At 45.0% G+C, this 22,225-nt stretch overlaps 1 protein-coding gene across 1 annotated transcript in view; it reads right to left on the bottom strand.

The window, feature by feature from the left end:
* Positions 1-11,716, bottom strand: part of KATNAL1 (katanin catalytic subunit A1 like 1) — a 79,587-nt gene extending 67,871 nt beyond the window's left edge. The window contains exons 1-2 of the mRNA XM_044287252.1: positions 11,549-11,716; positions 7,084-7,244 (exon numbers count right to left, since the gene is read on the bottom strand). Of these exons, the coding sequence (XP_044143187.1) occupies positions 7,084-7,244; positions 11,549-11,710 (323 nt within the window). The 5' untranslated portion in view covers positions 11,711-11,716. The remainder of the gene's footprint in view (positions 1-7,083; positions 7,245-11,548) is intronic.
* Between the last annotated feature and the right edge of the window lie 10,509 nt (positions 11,717-22,225).

Genomic DNA, 22,225 nt, shown 5'->3' with positions numbered 1-22,225 from the left:
CCCTAAAACCGCCCCTTTAGAGAACAGGGATGCAAGTAAAATTTGGGGGGGGGCTATAAAAGTCCAGCCCAGCAAAGAAACCCCCCAGATGGGGATGGCACTGTTAATGGGGGATCTGGGGATGGCATCCACAGATCCCCCATCCTATAACAGTGCCATCCACAGACCCCCCCCCCATCCTATAACAGTGCCATCCACAGACCCCCCCACCCCATAACAGTGCCATCCACAGACCCCCCACCCCATAACAGTGCCATCCACAGACCCCCCACCCCATAACAGTGCCATCCACAGACCCCCCACCCCAAAACAGTGCCATCCACAGACCCCCCACCCCAAAACAGTGCCATCCACAGACCCCCCACCCCAAAACAGTGCCATCCACAGACCCCCCACCCCATAAAAGTGCCATCCACAGATCCCCCACCCCATAACAGTGCCATCCACAGATCCCCCACCCCATAACATTGCCATCCACAGACCCAGCACCCCATAACAGTGCCATCCACAGACCCCCCACCCCATAACAGTGCCATCCACAGACCCAGCACCCCATAACAGTGCCATCCACAGACCCAGCACCCCATAACAGTGCCATCCACAGACCCAGCACCCCATAACAGTGCCATCCACAGACCCAGCACCCCATAACAGTGCCATCCACAGATCCCCACCCCATAACAGTGCCATCCACAGACCCCCCACCCCATAACAGTGCCATCCACAGGCCCCCCACCCCACACATCCTACTCACAGGGCTGTTATCTTAATGCTGGCCGGCCGGGCAGACAAGCGGCAGCGTCACGACTGACGTCACATGCCTGCGCCGCCTCCTTCATTCAGAAAGTAGGCCGGGCACATGACGTCAGTCGTGACGCTGCCGCTCGTCTGCCCGGCCGGCCAGCATTAAGATAACAGCCCTGTGAGTAGGATGTGGCTATATTGAATGTTCTACTGCAGAGGGGGCCTCATGAATAGAATCCTTATTAATTGTACACATTTTATAACTACTGGAGCTGGGGGCCGGAGCACAGTGAACGCACCGGCCCCCAGCTCCTCCTCCCAGTCCCTCCCCGCTGATACATCGCAGCCTGCGATGCTGGAGCATGGCAGGCTGCGATGTCAAAAGGTGGCGGAACACCGTTCCGGTGCGTTCCGCCAGAAAAAAAGCCCTGCCGCTCATTATGCGATTTATTATCACTTCCTGCAGGGGCCGCCTGCAGGAAGTGATAATAAAAGGTGAAGTCTGGCGGCCGGCGGCGGCAACGTGGGCCACATGACTAGGTCTGGCGGGCCGGATTCGGCCCGCGGGCCTTGTGTTTGACACCTGTGATTTAGAGGATCGGGAAAAATTGATGCGTGGAGGGGACAAAGGTGACGGTTAATATTGGATGCTCGGCATCTAAGGGCTCTCAGGTGACTCAGGTGGCAGGTGAGCCTGTGTAGTGGAAATCACTACACAGGCTCAGGAACACTTACAGAAATCATAGTCTGAACACAGTTCACCCTGCAATCCACAAAGGCAAGTTAAAGCTGTATCATGGAAAGAAGAAGCCACATGTCAACACAATTCAGAAACGCTGCCGTCTTCTGTGGGCCAAACCTCATTTAAAACGGACTGAGGCAAAATGGAAAACCGTTCTGTGGTCAGGTGAATCTAAATTTTTAATTATTTTTGGAAACCACAGATGCCGTGTTCTGTGGACTTAAGAGGAGAGGGACCATCCAGCTTGCTTTCAATGCACAGTTCAGAAGCCTGCATCTCTAATGGTTCGGGGTTAAACAGTAGATAGAGGTTTTGGAACGACATATGCTCCCATCCAGTGTCTCGTATAGTGAAGGACTTGCATATTTCAGCAAGACAATGCTAAACCACATACTGCATCCATCACAACAGCACGGCTTTGCAGAACAAGAGCCTGAAATCCTGAACTTTCACCAATAGAAAATATTTGCCGCTTCACAAAACAAAAAATCCGGCAAAGAAGACCCAGAACGGTCCAGCAGCTAGAATCCTACATAACACAAGCATGGGACAACAGCAAGTGGTCTCCTCACTCACCAGACATTTACAGACTGTTGTTAAAAGAAGAGGGGATGCTACACAATGGTAGACATGGCCCTGCCCCAACTTCTTTATATTTATAGATACGTTGTTGCCATCAAGTTCTAAAGGAGTACATTTTTTGCATGAAATGGTAAAATATGTAAATTTAACATAAGATCTGTGTTCTATGATCTATTGTGAGATTTGCAAATTATTGCATTCTGTTTCTATTTCCATTTATTTACATCTTCCAGTGTCAACTTTTTGGGAATGGGGGATGTATATTATGGATGTGTCATATCTAAAAATAACCTGTCACCTCTCCTGATATTCCTCATCGAATGACCATCCTGAGGCATCTATTCTCATAACTGTACTGTTCCTCTGGTATTCCTCCTGAATATTTAGGAATAAACTGATGACTAGGTATTACCATTTCCCTTGGTAAAGGGAATGTCCATGCACAGTCTGACACTGATCGGCGAGGGTCCGACACCCCGCACTCCCATCGATCAGCTGTTCTGCAGTAGCTCCGATGCCGGAACTACACATTCACGCCACCCGTTGTGCAGTGAACAGAGCTGGTTTCTGCAGGCCTGCTCCCACTGAAGGGAATGGCAGCAGCACTGCAGAAACCAGTTCCATCCACTGCACAATGGATGGAGCTGTGTATTCCCAGCACCAGAGATACTGCAGGACTGCTGATTGGCGAGGGTGCAGGGTGCCGGACCCTCACTGATCAGAGAGTAAAGTATTGGACAAAACTTTTTGTGCTGCCCTCTCTGATCTCAGCAGTCTGTCACTTATGTGTTAATATGCACCCATTTTTAAGAAGCAAGGAATCCAATGATATGCATGCTCTCCCCACCCTCCAGCTGTTGATTGACAGACTTCTCCCAATGTAAAGTAATATAGAGAAACCTGTGAATCAGTGGCTGGGGGGAAGGGGGGAGCGAACATATGTGTATCACTGGACTAATTGCTGGAGCTGCATTTTAAATATTTTGCTCCTAAAACAGGCACCCATTAAGGCCCCTTGCAGACGAGTGTGTGCGGATTAGGTCCAGATGCGCTGCGAATGCGTTCAGTGAAAAATGCGCAATTTTGCAAACAAAGTCATTCAGTTTTGTCTGCAATCGCGTTCATTTTTTATCGTGTGGGTGCAATGCGATTTAATGCGTTTTGCACGCGCATGATAAAAAACGGAATGTTTACAAACAATATCTCTTAACAACCATCCGTGAAAAACGCATCGCATCCGCACTTGCGTGATGCAAACACATTGCGCCCGCACGGAATCCGGACCCGTTCATTTCAATGGGGCTGTGTACATGTGCGTGCGAGTTTTTAACGCAGCCCCATTCACTATTATGGGGCCAACGTTGCATTAAAATCGCTGAATATAGAACATGCTGCGATTTTCACACAACGCACAAGTGATGCGTGAAAACCAACGCACATGTACACAGCCCCATTGAAATAAACGGGTCCGGGCGCAATGTGTTCGCATTGCACCCGCGTGGAATACTCGCTCGTGTGAAAGGGGCCTAAGGGTCCACTCACATGAACGTATGACCCCGTGCTAGTGTTGTAGACCGCAAACAGTAGGTCAGCAATACATAGGCACCGGCCGTGTAAACTCCGTATCACAGATGCGGACCTATTGACTTGAATGGGTCCGCGATCCGCAAGATACAGCAAAGAATAGAACATGTCCTATCTTTTGTGGAGCGGAGTCATGGATCGGAAGCCCACAGAAACACTTGAAAGCTTTTCTGTGGGCTTTCAGGTTCGTGCCTCAGCACAGAAAAAGATAAGACATGTACTATCTTTTGAGAATTCGTGGAACCATTCAAGTCAATGGGTCCGCACTGCGAAATGAAGTTCACACAGCCGATGCCCATGTATTGCAGACCGCTATTTGCGGTCCGAAACACGGGCATGGAGGCCGTATGTGCATGTGAATGGACCCTAACACATAAGTGACAGACTACTCAAATCAGAGAGGTTCCTGTTAAGAGATCGCACTCAGTATCCAATGTATTCATTAATTTCATTGAGGAATAACAGAGGAATTGCGCAATGCAAAGATCGTAAGAGAATACACTTCAAGTTCTCTGCAGACTCACTCATACAGGGAAAGTTGTCATGGAGTCACTCCATCTTCTGGACTAAAGCCTGTATTACACAGGCCGACTGAGCAAGCGATCCCGGGGAGGAAAGCGTTCCCTCCCTGCAATCGCCAGCTAGCTAGCAGAGGACACCGCTGCTATTACATGCAGAGATCTCCTCCGCAGCATGCAGAGGAGTGATCGTTATGCCATCACTCATCCCCATGCTGTCCAGTGGTTTGCGGGCAGCAGATCGTAATTAGACAGCACAGTCTGCCGTCTGCAAACAATGATTTTAAGTGAGGTAGTATTACACTGCAAGGTGATCGCTAATCACCTGACACAAAAATTTCTAGGTGTAATACAGCCTTAAAGGGGTTATCCAAGAGAATAAACTGTCCCCCCATGTGCCGGGCCCCCCACATGGAATATACTAACCCGCTCCCCGCGGCGCTCCTGGTCCCTGCACCGCCGCTGCAGCTTCTCCCCGTGCGCGGATGAAAACATCTGGCGCGGGAGGGGGGGGGAGCAGCCAATGGCAGGCGGGGATGAGCCTCCCTAGCATCGCGGGTGACGCTAGAGAGGCTTGTCCCTGCCTGCCATTGGCTGCTCCCCCTCCCGACACCGGATGTTTTCATCCGTGTACGGGGAGAAGCAGTAGTGGCGGTGCGAGGACCATGAGGAGTAAGTATATTCCATGTGGGGGGCCCAACACATGGGGGGGACACTTTATACTCTTGGATAACCCCTTTAAGAGGCCACAGTTCCATGTCAGACTCAGGGGAGAATTCATCAATCGATTTGCAAATGCAAATTTTTGCGTAAAGAATATCTGCACAAAAATTCGCACCTCTGATTTTCCACCGTTTTTTACACTTTTCAAAAATGGACAGAACACAGCAGAAGGTGCAGGACCACCATCTGTCAAAATTACTATAATCTCCACCAGGAACTGGTGTAAATTATAGCATAAGGCTACATGCACACGAACGTTGTTCGTTTCCATGTCCGTTTTATTTTGCAGATAGGATGCGGACCCATTCATTTCAATGGGTCCGCAAAAAATGCGGACAGCCCACCGTGAGCTGTCCGCATCAGTATGTCCGTTTCATAGCCTCGCAAAAAACATAACACATGTCCTATTCTTGTCCGTTTTAGCCATTTTTACAATGGATCCGCAAAAAAAAAAAAAAAAAAAAACATTTTTTTTTTTTGCGGATCCGTAATTTGCGGACACATACGGTCGTGTGCATGTAGCCTAAATCAACACCACTGCATAGCTGGAGTAAATTATGATTTCCTGATGCACCAAGGCGGTCATTTATCAAACTGGCGTAAAGTAGAACTGGCTTAGTTACCCATAGCAACCAATCAGGTTCCATCCTTCATTTTGCACAGCTCCTTTGGAAAATAAAAGAAGGAATCTGATTGGTTGCTAGGAGCAACTAAGCCAGAGTTCCTTTACACCAGTTTGATAAATCTCCCCCAAATCTATTAGGACACATGCACTCTTATTAAATTTGAAAGATCTCACTCCTGCACATATTGGGGGAGATTTACTAATCCTGTTTAAAATGCAGAGAAACAAATAGGCAGTCTAAAGATGCGCTACTTATATCACAATAGCATTTGGTTCATGGCTAGACACTTTTGTCTAACTTTATGCTTTAATTTCTGGTGGAAATGGTGCATCTTAAGCCACTCCCCCTTTCCCACCAAGGCGAAGAGGATTATTATTTTTGGCTTACTTGCTTCATAAATATATCTACAATGAGACACACAAAATTCTGGCGCAAATTACGCCAGTATTCAAATGAAACCATAATAATAAACGTGGGCAAAGGATGTAAAATGGCAGTCTACATAAAATGGCGCCTCACTCTTTTCCCCAAAAAATATTAAAGGGGTTGTGCCACGAAAAACATTCTACATTTTTCAAACCAGCACCTGGGTCTGAATACTTTTGTAATTGCATGTAATTAAAAATGTTGTATGGCCACTGAGCTATTCAATAAAATGTATCTGTGTAGCGCCACCTGCTGTATGTTTTTTTCTTATTTCTTTGACCTGCTCACCGAGATGGCCGCACATGCTCGGTTTCATCCTTCAACTGCCTTCTGAGCTGTGATAGGGAGAGCATGGACACGCCTCCTGAGCTGTGATAGGGAGAGCACGGACACGCCTCCTGAGCTGTGATAGGGAGAGCACGGACACGCCTCCTGAGCTGTGATAAGGAGAGCACGGACACGCCTCCTGAGCTGTGATAAGGAGAGCACGGACACGCCTCCTGAGCTGTCAGCTTGATATAAATCAAGCAGAGCAATGAATGGGGAGATCTCTGGATCCCTGTGAGGTACAGGGCGTGAAAGAGGGCGTCATGTACTGTATGATTTTAATTTTTTACATTAGTCATGGGATAACCGCTTTAATCTGCTTAGCACATCCTGCTTTAACGTGATCGATCAGCATGCTCATACAATATTTAAAGGGGTTGTCCAGAATTCTAAAACTGACAGCCTATCCTTAAGATAGGCCATGAATATCAAATGAGCAAGGGTCCGACATCCCACACCCTAGCTCTATAGTGCAGTGGACGGAGGCTGTGACCGCAGCGCTGCTTCGGTTCATTTTACCAGGAGAATCACTAATGGTTACTCAAGGATGGAGATGTGTAGTTCCGGCGCTACTATGAAACAGCTGATCGGCGGAGGTGCTCCGATATAGACGGCCCATCTTGAGGATAGTCCATAATGAATTCAAACTTTAAGCATAAAATATGGACAGAAATAAAAATGTCACCATAGAATACATACGTCCTTGCAGGTGGTTGTCACAGAGGCTGGAAGGTTAAGTGCAGCCTGGCGGATGTCATGTAAAGACTGTGATTTTCAGCCCTTGCTGCGAGCTGCACCATTATATACACACCTGTGCTCTGCTGGAACAGGAGGCGGCCAGACAGCTGGGTCCTTCACAGGTTCGTCTTGAAAGGCGACAGGAAATTCGGCCGGCTTTTCAATTTTGAAGGATTCTAAAGTATTTACAATAGTCTTGACTTGCTCATATTCTTCCACCAGCTCTTGGCACACCTGCGACGGTGAGGAACACAGTGTAGAAAAACGGATTTATTGTAGTTATCAGCAACGTAGTAGCCATGTTCTCTACATACCGACCGACTGACTAGGGCACCTGTAAGACATCCCTTAACCCATTGGATACCGTTTTTGCTTTTCTTCCCTGTTTTCCCACAGCCATAACTTTTTTATTTTTCCGTTTGCATAGCCTATAAGGTTAGTTTTTTGTGGGACAAGTTGTACACATTTAATATGGCATACAATGTAGTGAGAGGAGGGGAAAACAAAATTCCAAATGGGGTGGAATTGAGAAAGAAAAAAAAAAAACACAATTTCATAACAGTTTTATGGGTTTTGTCCCTACAACATTCTTTATGTGGAAAAACTGACCTGTGCCCATTATTCTCTGGGTCAGTGCGATTACGTTACCACATGTGTAGGTTTTTTGTTTTAATACTGAAAAAAAAAATATATATTTTTTTTTACATCGCCATATTCTGACCCTCATAACTTTTTTATAGTTATGTCTACTGAGCAGTCTGGTGGCTAATTTTTTTGCATGAAGATCTGTCGTTTTTTATTAATACCATTTTGGGGGGGGGGGTGACTTTTTTAAATCACATTTTATTCAATTTTTTGGGGTAATTGAAGAGATGAAAAAATGGCAAATCGGCCATTTTAATATTTTTTTCCATTACGCCATTTGCAGTATGGAATAAATATTTTTATATTTTAATGGTACAGGCATTTTTGGATGCAGTGATGCCCATTATATTTATAGTTTTTTTATGTATTTTTTTTATTCTAGGGAAAGGGGCGGCGATAAATTTTTTTTATTTTTTTTAACTCGTTCTAGGAGGCTACAATATACAGTTTATACTGTATTCCCACAGAATGACAGTACAAGATGAATTTGCTGATATCCTATGTTGGCCTGCCACCTGCTGGCCAACATAGGAACTGCAGCTCTAATACACTGGGTCTTAATCTGGAAGAGTTTTTTTGCCATTTAGATGCCGTGATCGCACTTAACCACAGCATCTGAAGGCTTAAATGTCTATGATTGTTTGAAACAGCAGAACCCGGCGGCTATGGTGCCTGCTGCACGCGCGAGCGAGCGCTATGTTTAAAGAATCTCCCAGCGCTGTAAGTCTTCTGGCAGATTCTGCTCCTCCAAGTGTCCAGGAGATGGAGCTTCACTATGAACTTCTCTCTGTATGAGGGGGCATTCACACAACCATATTTGCATTTTTTGCAGATCGGATGGGGACCTATTCATTTCAATAGGGCAGTAAAAGATGAAGATGGCACACTGTGTGCTGCCTGCATCTTTACGTTTGTCCCACAGCCCTCCCAAAAAATAGAACACATCCTATTCTGGGCTCTTGCTGTAGCAGAATATGGCAGAACAAAACTTCATATTCTCACTGCTTCTGAAAATAAAAGCTCCACAAAAGTTATGTTTGTACTGCTCTCCCCAGTAACTACATAGCGCTCTCAGCACTTCTACATGTTCATGAGAGACACCCTATAACCAGACCAATATTAAAATGCACCTGTTTCCTTAACACCATGGAGCTTGTTTCTGGTATAAACTGTATATAAATTCACTGACAAGAAATTCATCATAAACAAGGGTGGAAAATGTAATGGAGACTTCACGGACCAGTGATCAAATCAGAGGTAATGTTTCTAGTGATATCCCCTTCCCTCCAACTACCACAATGATGAGCTCCCCGGCTTCCATCTCCACGTGACTAGCACTTCTACAAGTATCTTGACAACATAAATCTATAAAGTAAGAATGGATTTGGGTCCATTTATAAAGAGAATCTGCCACCAGTTTTATTCTGCTCCATCTGATGACAGCGTAAACTGGTGACAGAGACCCAAAGCAGAAAGATGGGTCACTTTCTTGAATTGACCCAGTTGTCTTGCTAACATCTGCATGGACCAGCTCTAGTGTGATGACGAGTAAGGAGAAGCAGATTGAGTGGCACTACACGTACTTACTATTGCATACAGGATGTTTAACACTGCAACCTGGCGGTGCTCAGCCCACAGCAAAGAAATTCCAAGCGAGAAAAAAGATATACAGGAGGCACTCACCAATCGGCGCAATCTTCTTTTATCTCTTCCAGGACTGGGTACATCAATGCTGAAAACATCAAGGCTGAATACATCAAAACTGGATACATAAAAGATGAATGGCTTGGGACGGACATACATGCGAAGCAGTGGTAAGACTTGCGGCGACGGCCGTTTTGCGCCACAGCGCTTCATCTGGCCAATAGTCTAGCAGCGCTACTGCACAAGCTATTTAGGTGTCGGCTCCCATGACTCACATATGTGATGTCACCGGCGGCGCCAAAACCCGGCGTTCGCACGTGACGTCACCTTCGAGCCGACATCACACCCAGAGTTTTAAAAAAAAAACATTCAAAGCATAAAACCACCTTCAAGACGTGAACGAAACTATAAGAACACTCCCAGATCTATTTTATCATTTAAGCCCAAAGGACCCATTGCGCATGAGCGCAGGATCCACTTGCTCTCTCTCTTAAGAAGCTCGCAATGTCTGTCTCCTCCTTGTGGAGGGTTCTGTACTGTCTCTATACCAGCAAACCTCAGAACGCCACTATTTCCATTATGTTCGGAATTCATATGGTCAATTAGGCGGGGACATCCCTTGCCCGTAGTAAAAGAATTAATATGTTCCCTAATTCTTTCATTTAAACACCCGTCCCATAACAGCATTGAGGAGGTGCCACACGCTCAAAGACAGGATAGTTTGTAGCCGTTTCATAGAGGGTAAACATAGTACCTGGCTCGAATGTAAAAGCAGATTTGTAGTCTACCTGTTGATGTGTATGCGGTAGATTTTATATTGGGAAAACAGTCAGGTGTTTAAATGAAAGAATTAGGGAACATATTAATTCTATTACTACGGGCAAGGGATGTCCCCGCCTAATTGACCATGTGAATTCCGAACATAATGGAAATAGTGGCGTTCTGAGGTTTGCTGATATAGAGACAGTACAAAACCCTCCACAAGGAAGAGACGGACATTGCGAGCTTCTTAAGAGAGAGAGAGAGCGCAAGTGGATCCTGCGCTCATGCGCAATGGGTCCTTTGGGCTTAAATGATAAAACAGATCTGGGAGTGTTCTTATAGTTTCGTTCACGTCTTGAAGGTGGTTTTACGTTTTGAATGTTTTGTTTTAAAACACTGGGTGTGATATCGGCTCCAAGGTGACGTCACGTGCTAAAAAGCCCGGGTTTTGGCGCCGCCGGTGACGTCACATATGTGAGTCATGGGAGCCGGCACCTAAATAGCTAGTGCAGTAGCGCTGCTAGACTATTGGCCAGATGAAACGGCCGTCGCCGCAAGTCTTACCACTGCTTCGTATGTATGTCCGTCCCAAGCCATTCATGTATCCAGTTTTGATGTATTCAGCCTTGATGTTTTCAGCGTTGATGTACCCAGTCCTGGAAGAAATAAAAGAAGATTGCACCGATTGGTGAGTGCCGCCTGTATATCTTTACTCGCACAGCTCTAGTGTGAGCCGAGCACCAGGGCCTACTCAATACAGAGCGCATGTCAGAGAGTCGTCCTAAGGACGCAGATACAGTTGAATGCAACGGTAAAGCAGGGAGCAGACAGCTTCCTGCTCCAACATTTACCAGTCTGCGCACTCCACAGCAGCAAGCACGATGTGGTGACGTCATCGCGCCTGCTGGGCTGTGTAGAAATAGCGCACAGGCCGGGGAATGATTCCTGTCTCTTTCTACACAGCCGAGCAGGCGCGATGACATCACTGCATCACTCCTACTGCTGCGGATGCTTACTCTTTTATATTATTAACACTACAGGGGCAGCACTACTGTAAAGGGGCAACATTATTGTAAAGGTGCATAACTACTATGTAGGAACTCTTTGGGGGCACTAATGGGGCATAACTACTGTGTGGGGGCACTAAGGGGACTAGGTGAAATTGGGCGCATGAATATAGGCATTGGGTGGCATTAGAGGTGTGGCTTAGTGTAAAAAAAAAATAAAAAAAATAAAAAAAATAAAAAAAATGTGACTTTCCCTCATTGGGAGAGATGTAAAATGTTTTTCCCACTAATTATATTACATGTAGCTCCAGGATAGAGATTCCCTTATAAATATTGACTTTTACTTATGCAGAATGAAGCTGTAATTATATAAACTGACGGTAAATCCTACTTCTCTATGGGTATGATGTCCCTTTAAAATACAGGGTTGGTGAAATCCCCATAGATAACAGCACACGAGAGCGTAGGAGTAGCACTTACCTGCTGCCACTTGACCTTCACCACTGGATCCCTAATATTCTGAAAGTGTTTTTGAATTTGCTGAATTACTCCCTGGTAATAAACCATGGACGAGTCATAATTTCCAAGAAGAGCGTATTCTCTGCCTTTTTTAGCGTTATCGCACATCTCAGACAAATTCATTTTAGTGAACCTATGGGGAATAAAATCGACAGATTTGCACGTTCATGATATAATAATAAAATAAGGAGATCATTTTCATTTTGACAACACATAAAAATAACACTAAAAGTCACATCAATTTTTGGGACATACGAGATAATTACACTGGTCCTTGGGTTTTATGTGTTCGTATTGGTTCGTTCCTGACTCGGACTTTAATTTTCCACACTCCAACCAATACAACACAACCTCTGAACAAAAAAAAGGTTTCTAAATTTGAATAAATATTTATACGATAAGCTTTGTGTGTGGAATATGGATCATTATTTACTGGCAGCAATGATTTTCATCTGATTCACCTTTGTCAGTGTACATGCAAAATAAGTTCTCACTTCATCAATCTGCTTGTCAGATAGCGGAGGTAGTGAACTCCACAGGGGTTCTGGCTTCAAGGAGGCCACATGCGTACGAATTCACACCTCAATCAGTCAGCAAGGAACCAAGATGATGTGACAGGAAGAATCTCTCAACACGAGGTCCAGTCCATTCCCCAGTTCAATCAAATCTAGCAGACAGCATGGAACCGGCTATTTAATAGGAATTATGAATCGCCCGGCCATAACAGGCACAAACCAGTTACATATTTGTGTCCCTGTGGCCACGATGAACAGGCCCGTGGTCTTAGTGTGGTGGTGGGAGGCCAGGGAAGGGAGATATACATATCTCCCCACAGAAACCAAATAACTTTACCATGCTTGGACTCTACTGGTAGCCGGAACCCAGGCGGATCCATTGTTCCCAGAACCATCCCCCTGTGACCATCTGGTCTGGAGCCATGAACCCTAAAGGGTTTTGTGGGTCATTTGCTGCCAGCCCAGCAGAGGGGGGGTGGAGCCCTCCCAGAGGTCGGGAGGAGAGGGGCCAGCTACAGGTTAAAAAGCTTGTGCCAGCAAGACAGCGTGTCTGTTTCTGAAAGGGGGTCACATCGTGCCATGTGTTTGGAGAGACCTGGATTTTTATTTTGAAGCTAGAGAGCTGGAGTTGAAGAGTCTACTGTCTCTGACTCAGCCCAAAGCTGAGTGTCTTCAGCTCCACTGTTGTTGTTCAGAGAGCATCAATAAAATGGCCAACCAGACCAGACCATGCAAGCTTAGACCAGACAGCCACAAGAATCTCATTTTATCACAGTTGCCCACGCTGTGTGATAAATGCGGTGTATCTTGTATGAAGTTAGACATTTCTCATTACAAGTCACTTTTAGTTGACCCAAGTTAGAAAAATCTGATGCATTTTAGGAGTATATAGGACTTCTGAAAAGCGTCTACAAGGTAGAACTATCCTTCCTGTTTGGAATAAATCAAATTGATTTGCACCAAAAAGAAAATGCAAATTATGCGAGAATTCTGGTAAGATATGGGTCTTCATTTTCTTCAGGGCTGGAAGGCCGGTTTTAGATGAGCATGTTTGGTGTGACGCTGCATTTCTCAGACCGACTGCAGCTTGTATGACTTGAACTCAATGTATCACACTGATCTAAGATGCTGTGAGTTCTCGCCTGGGCTCGGGTCTACTGTACTGTAATTATATGATGCTGTGGTCTGTTCAGGAAATGCGGACGCCGCATAGACTGAGCATACCCATCTGAAACCATCCTTAGGAGGTCCAGCCTATTACATCAATTATAACAGAACTAGCATGTTTTGGGTAATTAGACCCATTCGGACCAATTGACTTAGTTGTCCTTCACTGGGGTCTCATCCAAGAACTTTGCACCATCTGTTGTGTTGGATTTGGTTATGTATTGGGCTGTATTCTGCGATGTCTATAGCCTTCTTTATTCTGATTAGATAGCAACCAACGCATTTCTTTATGTTATTAACATTCATCTGAATATTAACTCACCCTGCTGCAGGTCTATTGATTCAGAAACCTATCCCCCTGAGAAGAAGAAATCTAACATCTCAGTATGAAAAATGTCAACATCTGGAAAAACCTCCTCCTCCTCAGCCTCCTCATCCTCCTCTCCAAAAACTATATTCATTCTTGATACAGATAGTTGATTGCAGAGCACACAAAAAATGAATGTGCAATCATGTGGGCGTGAGCAACGGTTCCTGAGTAATGTGGATAAATAATACCGCCTGGAGCGACTGAACTTTATGTCGGTGTAAATATATATCATGATGAACATGCAGTATTTAAACACCTAAAAGCGGTACACCATACTGTAAAATTACGGCACTAGCATTAGCTACGTCTATGAAGGAGTTCTGATAGTTCATCTAAGATTAGTTTGATTGGTTATGAAATGTCGGCCTTTACATTTATGGGGTCTTGTACTAAAGATGACACCCTACTAAACCGAGGAAAAAGTCAATCTTAGGTGTCAAGAAGTGAAGGTTTTACACCAATACCAGCTATCTCACTCTTGCTATGTAGGCCCAAGCCTGAAATCTGTCCTTTGTTTTGGTGCTGGCTCTTCAGCTGCTTTTCATCATTGGACTTCTGAAATACCTGAAATGTGTTTTGTAAGGATTTAAAAAAAAAAACTCCAAACTTTTCATGAAGAAAAATAGGAATATGCATTGTGCTTGTTGTTCTGCATTTTTTAAAGGGGGTTGTCCCACAAAAAAATATTCTACAGCTTTCAAACCAGCACCTGGATTTCAATACTTTTGTAATTGCATGTAATTAAAAATTTTGCATAGCCACCGAGTTATTCAATAAAATGTATTTGTATAGTGCCACCTGCTGTTTGTTCTTTTTCTTATTTCTTTGACCTGCTCACTGAGAAGGCCGCACATGCTCAGTTTCATCCTTCAAGTGCCTTCTGAGCTGTGATAGGGAGAGCTGAGACACGCCCCCTGAGCTGCAGCTGAAAAGACACTCCCCCTGAGCTGCAAGCTTGATATAATCTAGCAGAGCAATGAATGGGGAGATCCCTGGACCCATGTGAGGTACAGGGCTGGTTCTAGCTTTGATAGAAAGAGATTGTCATGTACTATATGATGTCCAATTTTCATTTTTACAATAATAAAGGGATAACTCTTAACATGCAAGCCTAGTCAAACCTCCAAAAACATCCCTACATGTAACCTTAAAGGAGTTTGCAACTTAGCTACCGATTGCCTATCCTCAGGTGCGTGCGCCTGAACTCTTCTTATACATAGTTTGGAGGTGGTGGTCTAACTCTTGTTTGCATTGTACAATTGGGGGCAAGTTGCTTCCCCTATATAGATCGTGCACCCCCGCCCATTTACCTAGTGCTTTTAATCAGAGTATCACATAGCTGGATCTTACATTACCCTGAATTTTGTAGGCCAAAAGCCTAGGAGAGGCAAGACTGTTAGAGTAGGTTCTGTTTGATAGAAGCCACCTTGTCGCTGGTAGATGGGCCCGACATATTCTTGATAAAAAATATAGGCAAAGAGCTTCTACTTTTCATATAGTAAGTACAGCAGTAATGCAGTTTACATTTATTCATGTTTTCAATGTTTGCTTGTATTTTTGTGCATAAAGCAGTTGTGCTGCTACTTGTACGTAGTCCTTGTTTGCTTTTGAACTGCAGCCTTGTTAGCATGAACCTGAACTCCCTTTATACATATTTATGAGGTGCTGGTCTAACTCTCTTTTGTATCCTCAAGATAGGTCATCAATATCAGATCAGTGGAGTTCAACGAGAGATCTCAATAATGACTGTACAAGTGTCATAGACGCCTACCAATTACTAATTCTTGGGACCACTATGGGAGACATTATCAATGTAAGGGGCCACTATGAGAGAAATTACTTAAGCTGGGGTACACTATGGGAGACATTATTACTGGTGGGGCCACTATGAGGGACATTATTATTGCTGGGGGCCACTATGAGGGACATTATTATTGCTGGGGGCCACTATGAGAGACATTATTACTGCTGGGGCCACTATGGGGGACATTATAAATGTTAGGGGCCACAATGAGAGACACTATTACTGCTGGAGCCACTATGAGGGACAGTATTACTGCTGGAGCCCATTATGGGAGACATTATGTGTACTGAGGGCACCGCAGGGGTTGGCATCTTTATTTTAAAAAATAAATTTTTTAATGGCCATGAAAATCTGATGCAAAACAGTTGTTAAAAGCGGACAGACGGACAGAAAATGGATACACAAATGGTTGAAAAATGGCATGAAAAACTGACAGTGTGTCCGTTTTTAGCCTCAGGCTATATTTACACGACAGTGAAAAACAGACATGTGATGGACGTTTTTTTAACGGCCATCATACATCTGTTTTAAGACCAATGGTAGTCTATGGGGTTATTCACACGGCAGTTGTTTTTTTTGACGGCCAGTGAATAACAGAAAATAACGGTCAAAAAATATTCTATCTTGTTCCCCCATACAATTGAATGTGTGCGTTTTTAATGTCCATTTAACCCCTAGTGACCACCCATAAGCGTTTTTACGGCAGTCACTAAGGGGCCTTAGGTTGGGCCACCACTTTTTTTTTACGGCAGCCCAGTCTAAGCGCTGCATGAGAGCTACGGCCCTCCTCTAACAGCCCGGACCGGCAGGAGTGCCGATCCGGGCTGTTTAACACTTTACATGCCGCGGGCAATGGCTCCCGCCGCATGTAAAGTGCTAACAGAGGGAGCGGACTCCCTCTGTCTCCCATCGGCACCCCGCGAATGCAATTGCGGGGTGTCAATATGTGTGAAGGCTGCCTGGGGTCTGACCAGCCTTCAGTAATTTCCAGCAGGCTGCGCCAGAGTCAGAATAGCATTGCCATTAAAATGCAATGCACTAAAAGCTGTCTGTTATAGTCCCATTGTGGTAAAGAAAAGTAAAAAAAAAAAAAAAAAAAAAAAAAAAAAAAAGGGACTAATTTATTCAATAAAAAAAAAATTCATAACATTTTTGGCAAAAAAGGAGTAAAATGTAACAAAAATAAAATAAAAAATTGATGTATTTGGCATCACTGTAATCATACTGACCCAGAGAATAAAACAATTATGTTATTTATACCGAAAAATGAACGCCATAAAATTTATAATGTAAAAAACGCAGTGGCAGTATTGCTGTTTTTCACATCTCCCTCCCAGAAAGAGTTAGTAAAAGTTAATCAGAAAGTTATGTGTACCCCAACTACAACTTGCCCGCAAAAAACAAGCCCTCATAAAGCTATATAGACGGAAAAATAAAAAAAATTATAGCTCTTGGAACGCAACGATGAAAAAAGAAAAACGCTTGGTCAGTAAGGCCCAAAACAGGCTGGTCACTAAGGGGTTAAAAGAAAAGCATAAGTGAAAAAAAGTGTAGCCAAGGGGTCCATTCACACGTCAGCAAGTGTTTTGTGGTCCGCAAATTGCGGATCCGCAAAACACAGACACCAGCCATGTGCGTTCTGCATTTTGTGGACCGCACATGGCCGGCACTATAATAGAAAATGCCTATTCTTGTCTGCTATTGTGGACAAGAATAGGACATGTTCTATTTTTTTGCGGAGCCGCGGACCGCAAGTGCTGCCCCATTGAAAATTAATGGGTCTGCACCCGTTCCGCAAAATTGCGGAACGGATGCGGACCCATTCTGCGGACGTGTGAATGGACCCTTAGGCATATTAATACACCTTAGACTTTTCCCTGCGCGCTATGAATGGCACAGGCAGCGCCGTGATACTACTGGTGCCTGAAATACCCAATAACAAAACTCTGCTCAGAAAGGAGCTTTGTTATTTGAAAGGAAGCTGCCTATCTGTCAGTTTGGCGGGCTGCCGGACCCGACACTCTGCTCTGAAACGGTGGAGGGAGACTCGAGCAGCGGCACTGCGATCTTCAATGCTGCTGGCAGAGTGGCGCCCTGGCCTCCTGGTGGGCTTTCTAAGGGCTGTATTAGACAGGTAGATTTCTCTACTCCTCGCTGCCTTCTCTTGATTGCTTATCTGCTCGCCGTTGCAAACGTAGCGGTGAACAGGTGTAATTACATCTCAGCCGTCCTATTCACTTCAATAGGTTGGCTCCTTACATGCATAGGAAGGAGCCTACATAGAAGTGAATGGGACGTCTGAGATGTAATTACACCTGCTCACCGCTACGTTTGCGATGGCGAGCAGGTAAACGAGCGCCGTTTACTCTTCAAACAGCTGATCGGCAGGGGTGTCAGGAGTCAGACCTCTGCCCATCTGATATTGATGACCTATCCTGAGGATAAGTCATCAATCTAAATTAAGCGGACAACCCCATTAATCACTTGGCTATAATTGCCTGCTCTGCATTCATCCCAGGGGCTAATTAACCCTATCCTGGAGGGAATGGAGTGTTGGTCTTTACATAGGACTGTATGTTGGAGGGGGTGATGTTATTTACATGGGACTGTATGTTGGAGGGGGTGATTATATATACATGGGACTGTATGTTGGAGGGGGTGATGTTATTTACATGGGACAAGCCCTATGACGGTGCCCACAATATGGATACAGTCACACAGCAGTGCTCATGGAGAAGGTGTCCCCACAAAAGTAATATCACGGGTGGACTCAGTGAAGCACCAACCACATAGCAGTGCCCAGTCACTGGTAAGCCTATGTAATTATGCCATGGATAGCAGTGACCACACACAGACTGCAGCCACGGCAGAGCTCATACAAAGACATAAAGGTCTAGCCATAGCAGCGGCCATTCAGATGTGGCAGGCACAGAGCTGCCCATACACTTTATAACATAAAAGTGCCACAAGAAAAGTATTGTCTTAGAACTTCAGTGCCAATGAAGGCTTTTGAGATCACCCTGGATGGCAAGGTAATCCAACAGAGCGATTGTTACCATGCCCAAACATAAGTGACTTTACTTAAGCAATTTTGGACATGTACTGGGAAGATGTTCCTCACCTAATAAGACAATTAAACTTGAAAGCGTAAAAGTTGGGCGTAATCAGATATCTTTTAGTCAGGCTCCAAGTTGGGCTCTGTCTAGTCTTGCCTTGCTTTGGAAGAGAGGAGGCTTGCTTTGACTACAGGGGAAGTGGGGGTTGCCTGCTGTAACTACTGGAGAAGTATGGAGCAGAGCGGTGGATGTCTTACTGCTAGAAGAAGGGGCACTGCCGCGACTACCACAACGCTGTATTCTGAAGAGCAAAATAACTCTTTGGCCCCTTTCACACGGACGACTATTCCGTGCTGGTGCAATGCGTGAGGTGCCAAAACCGAACTTCTGTGAAGAAGTCCGGGTTCGGGTCAGGGTACCAAACATGCCGATTTTTCTCACGCGCGTGCAAAACACATTAAAACGCTTTGCACTCGAGCGGATAAATCACGCATTTTCCCGCAACGCCCATGTGAAAGAGTCCTTTCACAGTGTCCATGATGACATCTGGGAGAAGACGGTCAGTGGTTTATCCATGAAGAATCCATGTCCGGTGTGTGTGTCCATTTTTTGTCCTGTGTGTGTCTTCTGCATTCCATATATACTGCTAGGCTGAAAATTGGTTTCCAGAACATCTCCTAGAAAGCAACGATCTGATGGCATCCATGTTGTGTCCTTGGTTTTCATAAACCCATAGACAATAATATGCGTGAGGGATCCATAATCACGCAAAAAATAGTGCATGCTTTCATGGTGTGTGAATAAACACATTAAAATCAACGGATACGCAAGCGTTCTGAGAAGACCACAGACAGCACAGATGTGTGAAAGAGGCGCAAGTAAGGTGTAAGGCCAGTCACACATCCTTATTTGCTGGACACTGTACCTAGCCTTACAGCACCCCTCTGCGGGCTCCTAAACCTGGTCAATATCTGTCCGGACGTGCACTGAAAAGCTAGAAGGAACATTATTCACATGTAGGAGTTGAAATCAATTTGACAACACCAAATAATGAGGATCTCGAAGATCATGAGCTGAATAAGAAGAGACGTGGAGGAACAGGCGCTGTATTATTCTGTGTTCTAGTTTTATAAATTGTGAGTCTTCCTGAACAAAAACACAGACAGACAAAACATGCAAATCTACATTTGGGTTCCTTACAAGAAGAACTACATAATAAATGTTCCTTCTAAGTGCACTCCTCCGTCTCGTTTTTGCCAAGCTAAAAGCAGATTTCTATTTTTCCTCTCCACTTCCTCAATTAGATGACGCTGCTCTGTATACGACGCGTAGGAGTCCAAGATGAAAGGGTAAAAACCAGGTTTCTTTCTTAAGAGACTGATGTCAATCGAAACGTAATCTACTCGAAATATTAAAAGAAACAGGAAAATTGTATTATATGATGAAAAGATCATAAGAGCTTGTCGGATACGCCTCCGCTTCCCATCGTTACTTCTGACTATCATGCTGAACGGAAGATCTTCAGGTGAAAAACAAGAGGTACTGAGTAAAAGTCGCACAAGGGTTTACAAAGCAATTTCATACAATTTTGAGTCTTGTAAAATTATTTTTCTGTTCACCATTAAACAACTTAAAAAAAAAACACAACATAAAAATTCCCTACATCAAATCAAAGAGCCAGTTTCTTCTATAGGATGAAACCTGTGCCAACACGCCAAAGTTACCATCTGGTCAGTGCAACTCTTCTCTCCCTTTACCGAATATCTGAGGTCACCGACAACAGATGTCAGGTGGTCACTTGTGTGTAGGCCAAAAAAGTACAACCAACCCAATATGTTCCAGCCCAATGTTACCCAACCTTTCATATCGCTAAAGGTGTTGTCTAGTTTACAACATCCATTTTGGGTGGAAAGTGTAGTTACCAACAAGAGCGGTTCTTTGACTCGCCATGACCAACGTGACACGGAACGCCAGCCAGTAAATCTGCGGTTCTAGTGCGGACCAAGCCCTACGGTTTGTCATTGCTTGGTGGGTACATTTGGAAAAGGCTTCCAAGTGAAGCTGAAGATTTGTCCAGACCTGCCATACGCAGCAATAGGATATTAGTGGGTTTGACCACCCCTGTACACATGCCCTGTAGGGCAAAGGGATATGATAGAAGGGACCTTCACAAAGGACCCTTCTCTCTGAGACAGAGTGTCGCTCAAAGGGGTTCTCTGGGTTCGGTGCTGAACCCGGATATAAGCTATTCTTCCCTCTTACTACACATGAGTGGAGCACTGGAGCATTTCCTTGATCCGATGCTCCCCCATGCCTTGCGTTGCATTGCACAGTGCAAGGACTGTTTGTTTACTGCCGGTGACATACCGGGATTCTCCTCGCTATGCTAGGTGGAGACTCCTGCCTAGCAATGTGACTGGTGATGTCACTAGCACAGATGAGTGGTCTGTAGCATTGCCGCAGGCCGTTTTGAAGGTGGGTACTATGGAAAGTAGCATAGTACCTGCCTCCAAAACAGCAGTAGAGAATCCGCCTAGCATAGTAGTAAAAGAATAAGGATAAATGAACACGATCAGGATTGCGTGTGGATTTTCCACACGGATTTGCGTGCATAAAAACCGCACCGTAGGTCATACACATTGTATTCTATGAGAAATTGAAATTCTCATGCGCACGATGCAGATTTTTTCTGTGCAGATTTTGACCTTTGAATTTTAAAATCCATAGCATGTCAATTTATTAATTTTTCCTGACCGGATTTTCTCCATTCCAATCGATGTGGATTGTCCGCAAGGATTTCCCTGCAAACACCTGCGGATTTCAGTGCAGATTCCGACTAGCTTATACCTCTTTAACAGCAGTTCCGGCTCTGACAATGGTAGTAAGATTCCAGCGGTCGGCACACAGGCAGTGGCGATGTACATGGAAGGGGAGGCATAAAGATTAAAGGTTTTTTTCCAGGAGTAAAACATTGAAGACTTACCCTCCGGATAGATCATCAATATCTGATTGGTGGGGTTCCCACGCTGGGCACCGCCATGGGTCAGCTGTTTGAAGAGGCTGCAGCGCTTCAGCTCACCAAGCACAGCGCCCTACATTGTATAGTGGCTGTACTTGGTATTGCAGCGCAGCCCCACTCACTTGAATGGGTCTGAACTGATCCTAGGCCATGTGACCGATGGATGTGACACCAAAGGCCTAGGAAAGAGGCTGCAAGGATTACAGAGTACCACGGCTTCTTCAAACAGCTGATCAGCAGGAGTGACAGGAGTCTTATCCAAGATGAGGACCAAATATTCTAGTCCCGGAAAACCAATTTAATGGACGAGTTTTGGCCTGTCCTGATCTTTTTTTTAAACTGTGCTCTGACAGGTACAGCCCACCCACAAATGACATAACGGGCCAGTCACCATAACGGCTGAGGTGTACCGGAGATGTATGGCTTCCAGATTTATGGGGGTTCGAGAAGCTGGATCTGTTTCCATCACTGCACTGAATAATTGAAATCATAAAGTTTCCGTCATGGGGCAACCATTTAGCCGCAAGAAAAGGCCCCATCGCTGAGCTCTGATGTGACTGATGTCCGCCTCGCCATGTTCTTGATGTAAGGCACGGATTATAGCATTCTGGCTCTGAACTGGAGTCAAGACGCTAGAGGTCTCGGCCCACCGAAATCTGCCCAAAGCGCAAGAGAAGAAATGAGCAGCCTATGAGTTTTCCTCCTTT

This window comes from Bufo gargarizans, chromosome 3 (genome assembly GCF_014858855.1).
Source record: "Bufo gargarizans isolate SCDJY-AF-19 chromosome 3, ASM1485885v1, whole genome shotgun sequence".
Lineage (NCBI taxonomy): Eukaryota > Metazoa > Chordata > Amphibia > Anura > Bufonidae > Bufo > Bufo gargarizans.
This window is presented reverse-complemented; position numbering and strand designations above follow the sequence as displayed.